The 15,774-nt window shown below is 36.5% G+C and overlaps 1 protein-coding gene across 3 annotated transcripts in view; it reads left to right on the top strand.

Annotated features, from left to right (window-relative positions):
- The window catches only part of LOC131237200 (universal stress protein PHOS34), a 34,083-nt gene extending 25,608 nt beyond the window's left edge, over positions 1-8,475 (top strand). The window contains exons 2-3 of one of the 3 annotated variants that reach the window (XM_058234882.1): positions 7,473-7,524; positions 8,173-8,475. In XM_058234882.1, the coding sequence (XP_058090865.1) occupies positions 7,473-7,480 (8 nt within the window). In that variant the 3' untranslated portion in view covers positions 7,481-7,524; positions 8,173-8,475. Of the gene's footprint in view, positions 1-7,472; positions 7,525-7,776; positions 7,801-8,172 lie in introns of those variants that run through there. The other 2 variants (XM_058234877.1, XM_058234891.1) reach the window with 2 other exon arrangements.
- The last annotated feature ends 7,299 nt before the right edge of the window (positions 8,476-15,774 follow it).

Genomic DNA, 15,774 nt, shown 5'->3' with positions numbered 1-15,774 from the left:
ATCATGTCATATGATGTGTTAATCATAGTAGAACATGTTAATGTGCATTTTACAGATTTGGGGTGCCATTTAATAATTTTTTAATATTTTTTCTATTTACGCATGAATTTTGGCCCCTTTTTTTAAAATTCGAAAAATCAATTTTTAATGGTTGTTTTGCTGTTTTAATCATGCCATTTGATGTGTTAATCATACTAGAACATGTTAATGTGCATTTTACAGATTTGGGGTACCATTTTATATATTTTTTTATTTACGCATTTATTTTGGCCCTTTTTTTGAAAATTCGAAAAATCATTTTTTAATGATTCTTTTGCTGTTTTAATGACGTCATATGATGTGTTAATCATAGTAGAACATGTTAATGTGCATTTTACAGATTTGGGGTGCCATTTTATATATATTTTATATTTTTTTCTATTTACGCATTTATTTTGGCCCTTTTTTTGAAAATTCGAAAAATCATTTTTTAATGATTCTTTTGCTGTTTTAATGATGCCATATGATGTGTTAATCATAGTAGAACATGTTAATATGCATTTTACAGATTTGGGGTTCCATTTTATATTTTTTTTCTATTTACGCATTTATTTCGGCCCTTTTTTTGAAAATTCGAAAAATCATTTTTTAATGATTCTTTTCCTGTTTTAATGATGTCATATGATGTGTTAATCATAGTAGAACATGTTAATGTGCATTTTTCATATTTGGGGTGCCATTTTATATATATATATATTTTTATATTTTTTTCTATTTACGCATTTATTTCGGGCCTTTTTTTGAAAATTTGAAAAATCATTTTTTAATGATTCTTTTGCTGTTTTAATGATGCCATATGATGTGTTAATCATAGTAGAACATGTTAATGTGCATTTTAAATATTTGGGGTGCCATTTTATATTTTTTTATATATTTTTTTTCTATTTACGCATGAATTTTGGCCCTCAAAAATAATTGCAAACACCTAAATGTAAGATATTTTCATATTACATTCATTCTAATATATCTATCATTGATAGTAGATAGTTAGAAAATTAAATATATGAATTTTGTAGTCAAATTCAGGTTATCTGGTTCATAAATTCATCAGACAGTTCGATACAACTTCTCACCAAAGAGTGGACCGTTACACCACCATAAATATGTTCCAATTTATAAATGAATGCATATTTGGAATGCTTAGAATATTCCAGATTTAATCCATATTTTTTCATATTTTTTTGGCAAAAAAAAAAATTTGCGCCGTTATGGGCCGTTACACCCCCGCATCACCGTTACGCCCCCGTATCCGTATCGGTTTTGGAGGTCACCGTTACGCCAACCGATACCGATACGGGACACCTTGGTCCTAAGCTATGTGTTTGTCTGACTGAACTAATGCAACTATATTCAAATTAAATGCATAACATTTAGAGTGTATGTGATGATCATTTCATCCAACTCTCTGAAATATGTCTCAATTGACAGCTAGTTGAAGGGAAATTTTGAAAAAAATATATTAATATATTAATAATTTTTAAAAAATTGATTTTTATTTTTTAAAAATTTACATAGACTAAACAAATATATTAATAAATTAATAATTTTTTAAAAATTGATTTTTATTTTTTAAAAATTGACATAGACTGAACAAATATATTAATATATTAATAATTTTTTAAAAATTGATTTTTATTTTTTAAAAATTGACAAAGACTGAACAAATCAGTAGATCAACCCTCATACATGCTTGATTTCATGTTTGGAGTGCAACATTGCAAGCAATTTGGGAGAAATTGGAGAAATTTTGAATTTTCCCCAATGTTCCCCAAATTGGACCACCTACACTCAAAATTTGAAATTAGAGTGTATGTGATGATCATTTCATCAAATACTCCTAAATACTTCGAAATTAGTCTCAATTGACAGCTGGTTCAAGGAAAATTTTGAAAAAAAATGGAGAACATGAAGAATCAATGGATATCGAAATCAAAGCTCCAACTCCATGATTTTTCATGCAAAACATGAAAAACCAATGGATTTGTAACAACTTGACATTGATTTAACATGATTTCAACAACAACAAAAAAAAAGTTTCGGAAATTGAAAATGCTCACCGGATCGAACATGTGGAATGTATTGGCACTACTTGTGTGTTTTGTATCGCATAGGTGGGATACAAGATATATCGTGGGATATATCAGCCGATATCGTCGATATTTAAAACATTGGGTGGAACCATTGGTGTTGTGATACATGGAAGGAAGTATGTTGCTCTTTGTTAACTCCATGGTTCATCGCTTGATCAAAGTGTTATGAAGGTTTGCTGATTTGGACTCTATATTAATTCAAAAATTTTGAGAATCGTAATCACGTACAAGGTGTTTTGAGTGTTGAACCTAGGATGAAATTGTTTTAAAACTCAAATGATTTTGACTAAAATGGTTGTACAAAATCTATGTGGTGTTTGAAGTGCGAACCATGTGGGAGAATGTTAGAATCATAACTCACCTTATGTGGTCCGCACGCTCGCACACTCACATGTATGGGTTTCCTTATTCTTTTAAACTTGGGTTCTAAGTGTCTCAAATCACAATTGGACTAGCAATCCATGCCAGATACTAACACTAAGGGAATACAAGTCTTTGTGGGAGTTGGATTTGATAATTGATTAAGGAATTCAACTCTATAAATAAGAGGACCTTGATCCTCTCTGTGCTCAAAAAATGTGGTGTTTTTCCATTTCTTTCCTCAACAAATTAAGAGAGAAATAGGAAAGAAAGTTTGTCAAGGGAAGATCTTATCCATTGATTGTGAAGCTACTTGAATCACGATCATTCATCACTAGAAGATAAAAGGCAGAACAAGTGGATCAACAACTGAACTCATGGAGAGAGGTAAGGCCTAGTTTGCATGCATTCCCCAAGGGGTGTTTGAGGCCGAACCACCATTTCGATCCAAAACATAGTTGATGTTATGCGTTTGGATGCCCTTTGCAAACCTGTCTCTCCCCCGCTAGAGAAAATAGGCGCTAAAACACCGACTTGTCAAAAAAAAAAAAAAACAATTGGATTGGTTTTTGCCATGCCAACCGAAGCAGGCATGAAATCCCCCTTTTCTGGAAACCTTTGTTAGTAAGCGTGTCCAAACAGGCCCTAAGTATGCATCTAATCCCATTTTGGAATATCTTGGTTTCGACTTGATGATTTACACATGCATATGTTCCTAATCCGATTAAAAAAGCAGAAGAAATTGGTTAAATCAGAATTTCTTCGGTCTTTAACCTTTAAAATTATTATATATAGGTAGAAAGAATATAGTTGATGAGCTCGAGCCAATTTCCTCTTTCGATATATATATATATATATATATATATATATATTATTTGCATAATTTATTGGACAGCAATGCATATTTATCCCCTAAACAATGGAAGAGTATTAGGCATTTGGCACCATGGATTTGAAATAACCTGGATTTGGATTTTGGAGTCCTCTGGTTGTGTTTGGCACCCTGGATGCGAAATCCCCTGTAATCCAAAAATAGCTATGCATAGTATTTTTATAGTGGTTTGAATTTAATTACTAAATTAACTTTAATATCCCTAATTAGTGTACGTATGTAATTTTAGTGATGTAGTTGATAATCTGATTGTTTTGGGATATCATTAGTGGGCCACGTGCCCAATAGATTAGTAGCCTAGTGACACACATGCGACTCATGGGAGGATTTGAGATGAAGTCCTAGCTTCCACCTTGGATTTCAAACCCTCTCTGAGGGATTTCAAATCCCCAGTTACTTTATGATGCCAAACAAATGGGATTTGAAATCCCCTCAAATCCCCCCAAATCCATGGTGCCAAACGACCCCTTATGCATAGTTTTTTTGCTGATGTTTTGAGTTCTAAGTGTGTATTTATGTTTATTTTAGCATCTCTTGAAGTTTCTTTGAAAAATTACACCATTTTCCTAAAGTTTCTCCTGGATTGCGAAACTTCATGTGACATCTGTGACATTTCGTTTATATCACATGATATTTCCATTCTTAACAATTTTTAAAACTTTGGATTTGGAGGGGATTTGCATCTGCCTAAGACATTTGAATTCAACAAAATTGGATGATGATCAGAGGTTGGCATGGGAAGAATGGTGGACGGCGTATTGGAAAAATGTTACTCCTTTGACACTAAAAAGCAGTCCAACTTGCATTTAACAACCCTTGCTTATTTGATCATTTGAAAACAGTGCCCAAAACAGCTACTATTAGCAACCTGGCCCAAAAAGTGGGGTTACAATGGGTTATGTTCGGGTGATGTCAGGGTCAGCCTGAGCGCGACCTATTTGCTAACCGGGCCCAAAGTCCAGGCTAGACACATACTTCAGATGGTTATATAAAGCGATTGCCAATTGCTATATGCTAGGCCCCTCAATGAGAAACCTTTTCCCCAAGAATAGGAATTGATGATAGTTGTTGATTATAGTTCAAGTTCTAGTATAATTGTGAGCTTGTAGCGTTGTTCTTTGTGTTTTGTTTTGGTAGTGTTACATAGAGATAGAACCAGTTTGTTCTTACAAAATTGCAATATAATTATATAGCTATTCAAGTGCTATTTCACGTCCTTATTCAAGTGCCCAAATGAGGTGCCAGATTGGTTGGAGAGGCTTAGGTGTGACTTGTTATGTAAGGGAGCAGAAGAGGAGCATAAATTCCATTTGCTAAAGTTGGAAGAGGTATGCAAGCCGCATGGGGAAGGGGCGTGGGAATAAAGTTGGAGACCATGAACCCAGTGTTGCTTGGAATATGGTTATGGAGATTTGGTATGGAAGAGGGTTGTTTATGGAAAGTGGTTATAGTTTGTAGGTATTGTGTGAAGGAGGGCAGGTGGTGGACTAGAGATACCTCTTTGTATAGAGCTTCGGTGTTGTGGAAAACAATTGTTGGGTTGGGAAACAAGTTCAAGGATTTGGATTCTCTTTAGGAGATGGAACGAGGATCTGGTTTTAGGATGACATTTGGTTGGTGACACAGGGAGGGACGTGATGAGGTTGATCACCGTCTTCTTCAGGGGATAACTACTCTGAATCCACAGAGCTCTCTGGACTCCTGACGGAGATTCCTCGAATCCATGAGGGATGTAAATAGAAATAATTTCTAATAGATTCGAAAAAAATTGATTGATGATTAAAAAAAAGAAAAGAAATTACAATCCTTTAAATAATGAGCTCAAACCTAGGACGGAGTTTTAGACTCAAACTCCCTAAAAATGTGACTTACTATAAATAGTAAACTTACTATTTATAGACGGTCATGATTCCTACTAGACTTCATGGTTTTCAGCCAAAAATAGTAAGTGTCCAATTTATCCTGGCCACGTTATTCTCCCAATCTTTCTTAGCCCTTTTGATGTTGGGCACGACTCCTACAACTCAAAGGATCAAAAGTTATGATCAAACTAAAACTTACTATTTATAGTAAAAACGAAAATAAAATGGACTTTTGACCGTCGATCTGATGGAATCTCGCAAATCCGGCGTGGGCAACCCAACGTAGCAGGGTTGGTTGGCTAAAGTAGCTTCTCCTACCCCAAAATCATATATGATACGTCGAAAAGCTCATTCCAGTTTGCGAGATACGACTGTTTTAAGGTTCTGATGGTCCAGATCATTTTCGCCTCCGATCAGGCCTGCTCTTGTCCATCTTTGCCATGAAAGTGTCCGCAACCCGCTCTACATCAGTTGGGCAAGAGGATGTGCCGAGAAGAATTTCTGAGGTTAGCAAGTTTATCTCTGGAAGTGAACATCACTATTGCCTGTTGCTATTCAGTTTTAGGAAGACAGGTGGTGTAGTCTCCGCTATGCAGGAGGAATTTGTTGGAAGTGGAAGTGGGAGAGTTCGTTAACTTGCTCAAGCAACTTCAAAGTATTAGCCCGACTCCGGTGAAAGGGATTCAATTGTGCGGAATAAAGAAAAGTCTGGCAAGTTCTCAGTTAGATCTTTTTATAGGTTGATCCTTGATTTATCTCCAGGAAAAATTCACACTACAGGGCTCCCCCTAAGGTCACAGTGTTGGCATGGTTGGTGGAAAGGAATAAGGTGCTCATACTCGATAACCTTCAGAAGAGGAAGAAAGTGATTACCGATATCTATATTTTGTGTATGTAGAGTGAGGAGTCAGTTGACCACCTCTCATCTGCTGCCCTTTTGCTAGGAAGTTGTGGGCAAGGTTCTTGGTGGCCTTCGGCACGTATCATGCCAGGCTCCATCGAGAGCCTCTCCCTTGCCTGGCATGGGGGTGGGACTGGAAAGAGAGGAAGGATACTATGGAGATTAGCCTTTTTAGCCAGCATTCAGGCCTTATGGGGAGAGAGGAATAACCAGTGCTTTTGGAATCGGTGTGAGTGGGTCTCGGATGTTTTTGGGGTGGCTAAACTGAATGTAATGGAGTGGGCTCAAATATAAAGGCTTTTTTTTAGTGTCCTTTTTCACCATTCTCTTGGGCAGCTTTGTAATTGTGTGAGGCCATTTTGCCACCTTCTCTTTAATAAAATCATTACTTTTCAACACACACACGCGCTAAGTTTGCTAAATTCACCTTTCTATTCCTCAATGCATTGTATGCATGTTCGTTGTCCTTTTATGCAAGTTCTACTAGAAATTGTTGAATTGCCATAAGTTTTTATTGCAGCCTAAAGGTGTTTGGATGATTGGAAACCTAATAGGTGATAAGAAAGCGTTTTTCAGAATCAAATTCATTGATAAAGAGATCATGCTTACTGTGTTTGGGGTAATTGGAGAGAGGTGTTTGTTGGTTTTGGGGGGTTGGGGATTGGTTAGTCACAGTCTGTCCATGTTGGGATATAACAAACCAACAGTTCAGATTACTGAACCATGGGGCTCACTTATCATAATTGAAAGCCTGCAAATACTTGGAGATTTTCTAATCCAACACCCCTGTACAGCTCAATGTGTGTATGTGCCTCTACGTGTGCCAGTGTGGCACAAGTGTGGAGCATCTAAGCCATCAATCAGGTAGGTCCTACTGTATAGATGCCCTGTACTCCCCAATATTTGCACATCCCTCCACAGGTGCCAGTGTGGCACAGGTGGAACATCTAAGCCTTCAATTAGGTAGGCCCCACTATCTATATGCCTGGCCCAGAAATCAGGCTGGTCCACTTATCTGGTGCGGTAGTGGGCAAAACAATATGACCCTTATAAAAAAAAAAATTTAATTAAATTTTTTTTTTTTTAAATTTTAATTTTAATTAATTAATTAATTAATTTATTATTATTATTTTTTAAAATTTCCTTGGGATTTTATGTTAGCAAAATGTGAATCCTGGAAGCCATATATATCAATAATGACACATTGTTTTCTTTAGCATTTAAAGTTACTCTGTTGGAATTATGATGTGGAAGTACCAAGTACCATCTTTAAAAAAAATGTACCATCTCAGTGTCTAATGCAAATTCTTTTTGGTTTTTGGTGGCAGATGCTTGAAGTATTTAGGTCATGGCATGGCCCTCTTGAATCCAGGTGACTTGATATGCATCTTCATGTTAAGACTTTTAGTGTCAATATCATAGTAATTGAGTTTTTATTAATGAGTGTTTCACATATCTCAAGCTGCATAGTTCACAAAAGGGATCTTGTTCTTGTGAGAGTCGTTACTTTTGTTTTTTTGGTTACTCCTGCAGATATATTTTTACCTCACACACACACTAGGGATCTTTTTGCCGCTAGCAATCTTCTCTTGCATATACTGACTGTGCCAACTGTTATGTGTACGGCATCAGAGCCGCGCACAAGGTGGTCCCATGAAGACTTAAACCACCTAGCACAAAATTTTGGCCGGTCCACTCATCAGGTGGGTTACAGAGTTGAACTTTAATCAGAGTGTTGGCATATTTAATTTAAGCCCTCCATTATTTTGGTATGGGGTGACCTGATGGATGAGTGGATAAAACTCCACTTCTATGCAAGGCAATCTTCATGAAGCAGCCTATCTTCATGCACATCTCAGATGTCCTACACATATGACAGAGAGATGTTTGAGCTGGTTTTAGATGATCATTCTCATATGTAAAAATATCAGGCTTATGATTTGCTAGTGTCAAGTCTCTCTCTCTCTCTCTCTCTCTCTCTCTCTTGCATGCATATAGCTGATTTTAGCTTGCGGGTTACTTTTGCAGGAACTGAAGAAGATATAGAGTGAGTCATGGTGTAAGGGAGCTGCTGAGGCAATGTGAGGCTGTTTTGCAGGGAGGATTCATGCCATGTTAATGGAATGGTAGTCATCTTGTTTGCTACTCTTCTGGTTGCTTGTCAACTGCTTCACATAAGAACTGGATGTTTGATGATGGTGATGCTATTATTGTATCTTTTGAGTTTCGTGGATTCTTGTAGGTCAGCTTGTGAAATATCCTACTGTTAAAACAACCTACTGTTTGCAAGATACCCTTCTGGTTGTCACGCTTGCAGCTGGTTTTCATAAATCTGTTGCTCTTGTAGTTGCCATAGAATACCTAGACATTGCCCTCTCCTGCCATAGTTTACATGGTAATTCTATAGCAGGCTGGTCAAATACATCCCCGATGATCTGCAATATCATATGTCAGGGCTTTAGCCTTCGAATCTGGGTCATCTTCCAAATGATCCAAACCATTGGTACAATGTGTATCACCTTGTGTGGTGGATAGACAACAAAATCTCACAGACTTTTTTTTTTCCCACTGTTTGAAATTTGGCTATTATTCTTTGAAAATGGACCTTACCGTGACCTATGTATAAAGGGTTGAAATATTCAAACAGAGAAAATTTTGGGGCTTCATCCAAGGGAATCCCAATCACATAAACAATTTAGGTCATTGAAAATCATCCAATACCAATGGCTAGAACCTCAACGTATGATATGGCAATACATTGGGATGTATTAAAGCAAAACTCTTTCTATATCAAGCTATCAGTTAGAACATGGTTTGTTGTTTCTCTTTGTGGGTGCTCAGGTGCCGGATTCTGTAAATGTGTGGCCCATCTTTGGATGGTGAATGCATCGCTTTCTCATATTTGAATATTGCAGCCACTTAATCATTGGCGTATTGTATGTTGACTGTGGAGCTTTGACTTTCTTCTCTCTATTTTGAGCCACTGATTAATGGGTGAGGATCATCCACTGAGATTTTCCCCCCTTTCTTCGGCATGTACAGTTAACGGTGAGGCCCATTAGGTAGGGGTCTGGATTGTTGAACCATTGGCCCCACACGTAAGGAATCCCAGTGTATGTCCAATTAACGGTGAGGCCCATTAGGCATTGTTGAACCCTTGATCCCACACGTGAGGAATCCTGCGCATTGCGTAGTGGCTGGTCCTTGGGATGACAACTCATCTGGAAAATCTCATCCATTGAAACATGAGTTGACTAGAACGAGGTTCATTGGAGCCATTGCTATCTTCGGTTTGAATTGATGCGGAAAAATGCTCGCACGTGATCAAGGTAGGTGAAGTCAAAATAATGGAATAGAGCCAAAACAAGAGCCCAAGTTGGTAAAGTCAAAACACAAGAAAAAAAAGGCTAACAAGAGCTAAAATAAGAGATGGGGTATAAGGATTTAGGTGATTTGATAATATACTTCTCACACCAAAGAATATAATAGAAGATGAATATAATGGAATATCATCTCTTTAAAAGTGTGTTTTCATACATAGATTACACCATGTGAGAGAGCATATAGAGATAGGGAGACTAGGCTTCATCCGCATGTGAGGAGAGAAACGGGACATACCCTTATCAGAGACGTCATCCAAGGCTTGGTGGAGTATCTACCACCACAACAAATAATTATTTTTTTCTTTACTTGAAAACTAGTTTTTGTAATAGTGCAAAATTTTCTTCACTTGAAGACTAGTTTCTGTAATAGTGTGAAATTTTCTTCACTAGAAGACTAGTTTCTGTAATAGTGCGAAAAATACTCTTAATAATAGCTAGCCAAATATCACATATCGCTAGGTGACAAGTCTAAGAGAAGTCTTATAGTAAACAAAATTCTCCCTTGTAATAAGCTTCGTTAGTATGTTCGCTACGTTGTTGCCAATGTGAATCTTCTGTAATGAGATCTGATCGCCTTCCTCTATGTCATCATGAACAAAGTGATACTTAGTTAAGAATCCGGTATTTCGTACTCAGATGCTCCATTCGGTTTGGATTGTTGTGGAAAAATGCCTACACATGATCAAAGTAGGTGAAGTCAAAATACAATAAAAGAGGCAAACATGAGCGCACATATGAAGTCAAAACACAGGAAAAGAAACAAAAAAGAGCTAAAAGAGCTAAAACAAAATAAGAGACGAGGCACAAGGACTTACGTGATTTGATAATATACCTATTCCACGTGACAATAATACAACTTTCTTCTTTACTAGAAATAAGAGACAAAAATATAAGATTTATATCTCTATCACCTGCACAAGAAATCTCACACCAAGAAATAATTTAAAAGATTAATAAAATGGAATATCATCTCTTTAAAAGTGCAGCTTCCTACATGGATCACACCATGTGAGAGAGCACATAGACATAGGGAGACTAGGCTTCATCGTTATGTGAGGAGAGAGAAACGGGACGTCTCCTTAATGGAGACGTCATTCAAGGCCTGGTGGAGTATCTATTACCATAATATTTTTCCACTTGAAAACTAGTTTCTCTAATAGCGCGCAAAAAACTCCTACTAACATCTAGCCAAACATCACCTATCGCTAAGTGATAACAAGCTCAAGAGAAGTCCTGTAGTAAACAAAATTCTTCATTGTAATAGGCTTCGTCAGCATGTCCACTACATTATTGTCAATGTGAATCTTTTGTAATGAGATCCGACCGCCTTTTACTATGTCACGAACAAAGTGATACTGAACATCGATGTGTTTGGTCCGAGTATGAAATACCAGATTCGTAGCCAAGTATAATGCGCTCTAATTATTACAATGAATCACCACCACTTTCTATTTCAATTTTAATTCTTTTAGCAACCTTTTTAACCAAATAACTTTCTTACATGTTATGTAGCTGACATGTACTTTGCTTATATAGTTGACAAGGCCACCAATGATTGCAATCTTGATATCCAACTAACCGTACAGTCGGCCAAAGAGAAAATATAACTCGTAGTAGGTATTCTTTTATCATGATATCCTGTATAATCTGCATCTCAAGTAACGAAGGATATACTTTACAACAGTCCAATAATCTCTATCTAGATTCATCATGTATTTACTAATTGCTCCCACTACTTGTGCAATGTTCGGTTTGGCGCATACAATGGCAAACATAAGGCTCCCTACCAGTGATGAAATGGTACTTAAGATATATCTGCCTTCTTCGCTTCTGTGCTAAGATACTGATCTGAAGACATCTTGCAACTGATAAGAAATAGAGTACTGACTGGGTTAGAATCTTACATGTTGAGGCGGTGTAAAACTCTTTCAACATAACCCTTTTGGGTTATATAGACTTTCCTGTTTTTCCTGTCTCTGAGTATGGTTATCTCGATAATCTATTTAACGGCAATCAAATCCTTCATATCAAATTTTCTAACCAAATAAGCTTTTAATGTTGCAATAATATCTCTACTAGTACCTGCAACCAACATGTCACCATAATTACGAACACAAGCACAATAGTCTGCCTCACATCTTTGAAATCTCAAGCTCACAATGAATGAATTAAATCACTTGTACCAACACATTGGTGCATGCTTTAAATTATAAAGCGATTTGTTCAGCCGACAAAGTGGAATATTCTTGTTTTCTTCAATAAAGCCTTCATGTTAAGTCATATAAAATTCTTTATTAAAATCCATATCTTTGCTGCTTATTAACTTGTGGATAGTAGGCTTTTACAATCTATACCCATTTGTTTCATTTACATAGTTAAGAAAAATACACTTTTTGAACCTTGTATCCTGCTTAGTCCTATACTTTTTGAAAATTTATACACAAGCATCACAACCAAAACTACAAAAGAATAAATAATTAATAAAATTTTTAAATCATACATCTTCAAGAATCTTGCAATCTAATGCAGTTGTAGGAAAAATATTTATCAAGTAATAAGTTTTGAGGTGTATTTTTCTTCGTTATCAGTTCTCAGACATTTAATTTTCTCTCTTTTGATTTTTAATTAATACCCTAAACTTGGTAAAACAAGAAAAATAATCCATTTTCCTTTTCAACATATAAACACATACATTTTTTGAATAATCATCAATAAAATAAATAAAGTACTTCAAACCTTTCAAGGATTTGACAAGAGCCTCCCAAGTATAAGAATGAATTAAATTTAAAACATCCTTACTTTTAGTAGTGGATGAAGGAAAACAAACTCTATAAAGCTTTCAAATAGACAATCCTCATAGAAATTTAAATTAATAAACTTTAAACAGGAAATAAATTTTGATTAAGAAGTATCTTTAGTCCTTACTCATGTGGCCCAAACGCCTGTGCCAGATTGTAGTAGAGTTTGTTATGACGTTGATAATAATAGCATCACTAAGTAAAGTATTTCCAATCAAGTGATATAAACTACCCATTGAATCACCTTTTACCACCACCATTGCCCCCTTTAACAAATTTCAATCGACTCTTTTCACCAGAAAATTTATATTCATGTTCATCGAACTTTTCCAATGACAGAAGACTCTTTCGCAAGTTCGGTACGTGCCGCATACAAGAAATTATATGTGTGATACCATCAAACATAGTATCACATATAATATTTTTAACATCTCCAATTTCCACAATTTTACACGTGCTATCATCACCCATGTAAACTGTGCCGCCATCATATTACTAATGTATTTAGAAACAATCTCTACGTGGAGTTATATGTAATGAAGTACGTAAATCTAAGATACATTGATGGCTCAGGTTCTCTCACTTCCCATCCTCAGATGAGTTGTTTTTCTCAACTAAATTTATTTGAAAACCTTGGAATCTGATGTTTGATCATATGAATCAGGTTTGCAATTTTCTTGAGACTACAATTTTTGCGCAAGTGACATTTCTTTCTACAATTCTAACATTTATCTATTTTATGTCCATTTGACTTGGATCTCATTTGACTCTTCCACCGGTACCCTTTTCCATTGATCTTCCTCTGATCATCATAGCATCACCAATATATTCTCTATGTATATTTTTGCGAGACTTTTCAGTAAGCAATGAGGACACAATTGACTCCATAGTAAGATATAGATTGTTACTGAGATTCATAATCAAACCATCCCACAAATCTGGCATCAAATAGAGCAGAAGTGCGACCTATTCTTAATCGTCAATCTTCACATTGACCGCCGCCAATATGCTAGTTAGGGAAATTAAATCTATTAAGGTGTTCTTGCAAAGATGACCCTTCATTTATCTTTAAGTTGTACTGTTGTCATTGGAGAAATATTTTATTCGACGTCGATTTCCCTTTATAAAAGTTTCGCCATTTGTTCCACAAACTTTTTGTAGTAGTTTGATTGATGCGTTGAACAAAATCGAATCATCTAAAGCAAGAAAAAGTTTCACTATAGCTAATTAATTTTTCTCCTTAAATATTCCATCTTTCATCTCTATAGACTTTTTCCTTTCCTTGAATTGTAACTACACATCATTACTTCACCAACAGCACATTCATATTCAGTTTACACAATGCGTAATTGAATCCATTGAACTTCGGCACCTCGAATTTGATAAAACTCGATTCAACCATTTGAAACACAATTGCAAAACAGACGACAACACTAATCTTGAGCTAAAAGGTTTCTCAACATTTGGCTCTGATACCAATTGTTGTGGAAAAACACTCACAATAGCTCACAGTGATTAATGTATATGAAATCAAAATACAAAAGTAAATGGCTGAACCAAAACAAGAGACAAGAGGCATAAAGATTTATGTGCTTCAAGAATATGCCTACTTCACGGGACAGTAATCAAAAACTTTCTTTAATTAGAAACAAGAGAAACAGAAATACAAAATTTATCTTTCTCATTCCTGTGTAAAGAACACCAAAAAATATCCTAAAATATGAATGCAATGATAACCTATCTTTCTCTAAAAGTACATATCCTTATATAGACCACACCATGTGAGAGAGCACACGAAGATAAAGATAAGAAGAAGAAGCTTCATCGGTAAGTAAGGGGAGAGAAAGGAGACTTCTCCTTATCGAAGACGTCATTCGGGGCCTGGTATGGTATCCACCGCCACAGCACGGGTTGTGTTAGTGTTCGGGATCATCCATTCAGTGGATCCCTCTGAATTTTGGAATACAACGGAAATTCAGTTCTCAGTTGAGAACTAATCACGTGCATGCAGTTTTAAGCCACAAGCCATGCGGGCGGTTTTCAGGCACAAAAAATTCCTGATGAAGAAGAAGAAAAAAAGAAAAAAAGAAGAGAGATTTTTGTGGCTGAAAACTGCCTGCATGGCAGGCAGCAGTTCTCAAACTCAGTTGATAGGCATTCAAATGGACTGATAGACCGAAATAGATCAACGGTTTGCTTTCTAGGGCAGGGAATTCTGGGACCGGACAGGCAGTCTGATTAGTCTAATTGTCGGGGTCCGGCCCATCCATATGGTGAACGATTCTGTATTTTTTGTAGGTCCCATTGGTTGAATACAATGAGTTGGTTGAATGCCTTACAGTGGTAGTCTGTGAGGGAAGAATGCCATTTTCATGAAGCATTACAATAAACCTTTTACATAGGCAGATTTTAGGTGAAATTCAACCAATAAAATACCTGTCACATTGTAATACACCGGATAGCATACCTTTTATTTTTAAGGAACCAGTGGGCCTATATATCCCCCACTCATGAGAACTGAATTGAATATAATGTGCAAAGCTCATGTGCACTGACGTTCTTAGTGTCCAATTGCTATTAGATACCTACGGTTAAGTTGACCCCACTTTTGGCGGGCCACAATTACACATCCATACCAAACATTTGGTAGATGTCATCACTCAAAGTGGACCAGCAAACGGACGATTCATACTGATAATTGGATCTTTATCTAAGCCGTTCATTTTTATTTTATTTTTGTTTTTTGGTTTTTTTGTTTTTTTTTGGTTGTTGTTGTTGTTGTTGTGATGGCTGATGAAAGGAGGGGTAAACCTAAGGGAAATTGTTGTCACTAGCAACATCTAAAAGGAGGCAGACACGATGATTACTTAAATCTTGTCTTTTGGAATTTGCTTGTTCTGCTTACTGAAATCTCTAATTGGATCGATGGTTACTTAAATCTTGTCTTTTTGAATTTGCTTGTTCTGTTTACTCAAATCTCTAATTGGATTGAGAAAAACTAACCTGATCCAACCCAACAAGACCCAAGTCAGGATTAAGAATGTAACGTGAAGCCAAGTGTTCACCCACCAATTGATGGATACATATAAATATAAATAAATCATCTTTACCTTTTCTCTTTATTTTGTTCCCGGTTTAAGGTCAGGTTGGCCTGGCTCATCCAGCCCAAATAAACTATATGGGCAACTCAGGCCGGGTTCAACCCAATCCTCACCTATTTAATTAAGGTGGTCCAATGTCTAGCCCGACCCTTAGTCCAACCTGCCCCCCATTTAGCTTGGTCCAAACCCAACTTTAAAGCAGGTTGGACCAGTTGACCTGAGTCACCAGAACCATAACCAAAAGTATATATCAGACCCACCATGGTATATCCAAATTCTGGGGCGTGGCCAAACCAGCATCCCTAACCTGTGTATACAGGGTTTGGGGTGAGAAGCTAACAAGAGCTC

Source organism: Magnolia sinica, chromosome 1 (genome assembly GCF_029962835.1).
Source record: "Magnolia sinica isolate HGM2019 chromosome 1, MsV1, whole genome shotgun sequence".
In the NCBI taxonomy this organism is placed as follows: Eukaryota; Viridiplantae; Streptophyta; class Magnoliopsida; order Magnoliales; family Magnoliaceae; genus Magnolia; species Magnolia sinica.
The sequence above is the reverse complement of the archived record's forward strand: the minus strand, read 5'-3'. Positions and strand labels throughout refer to the sequence as shown.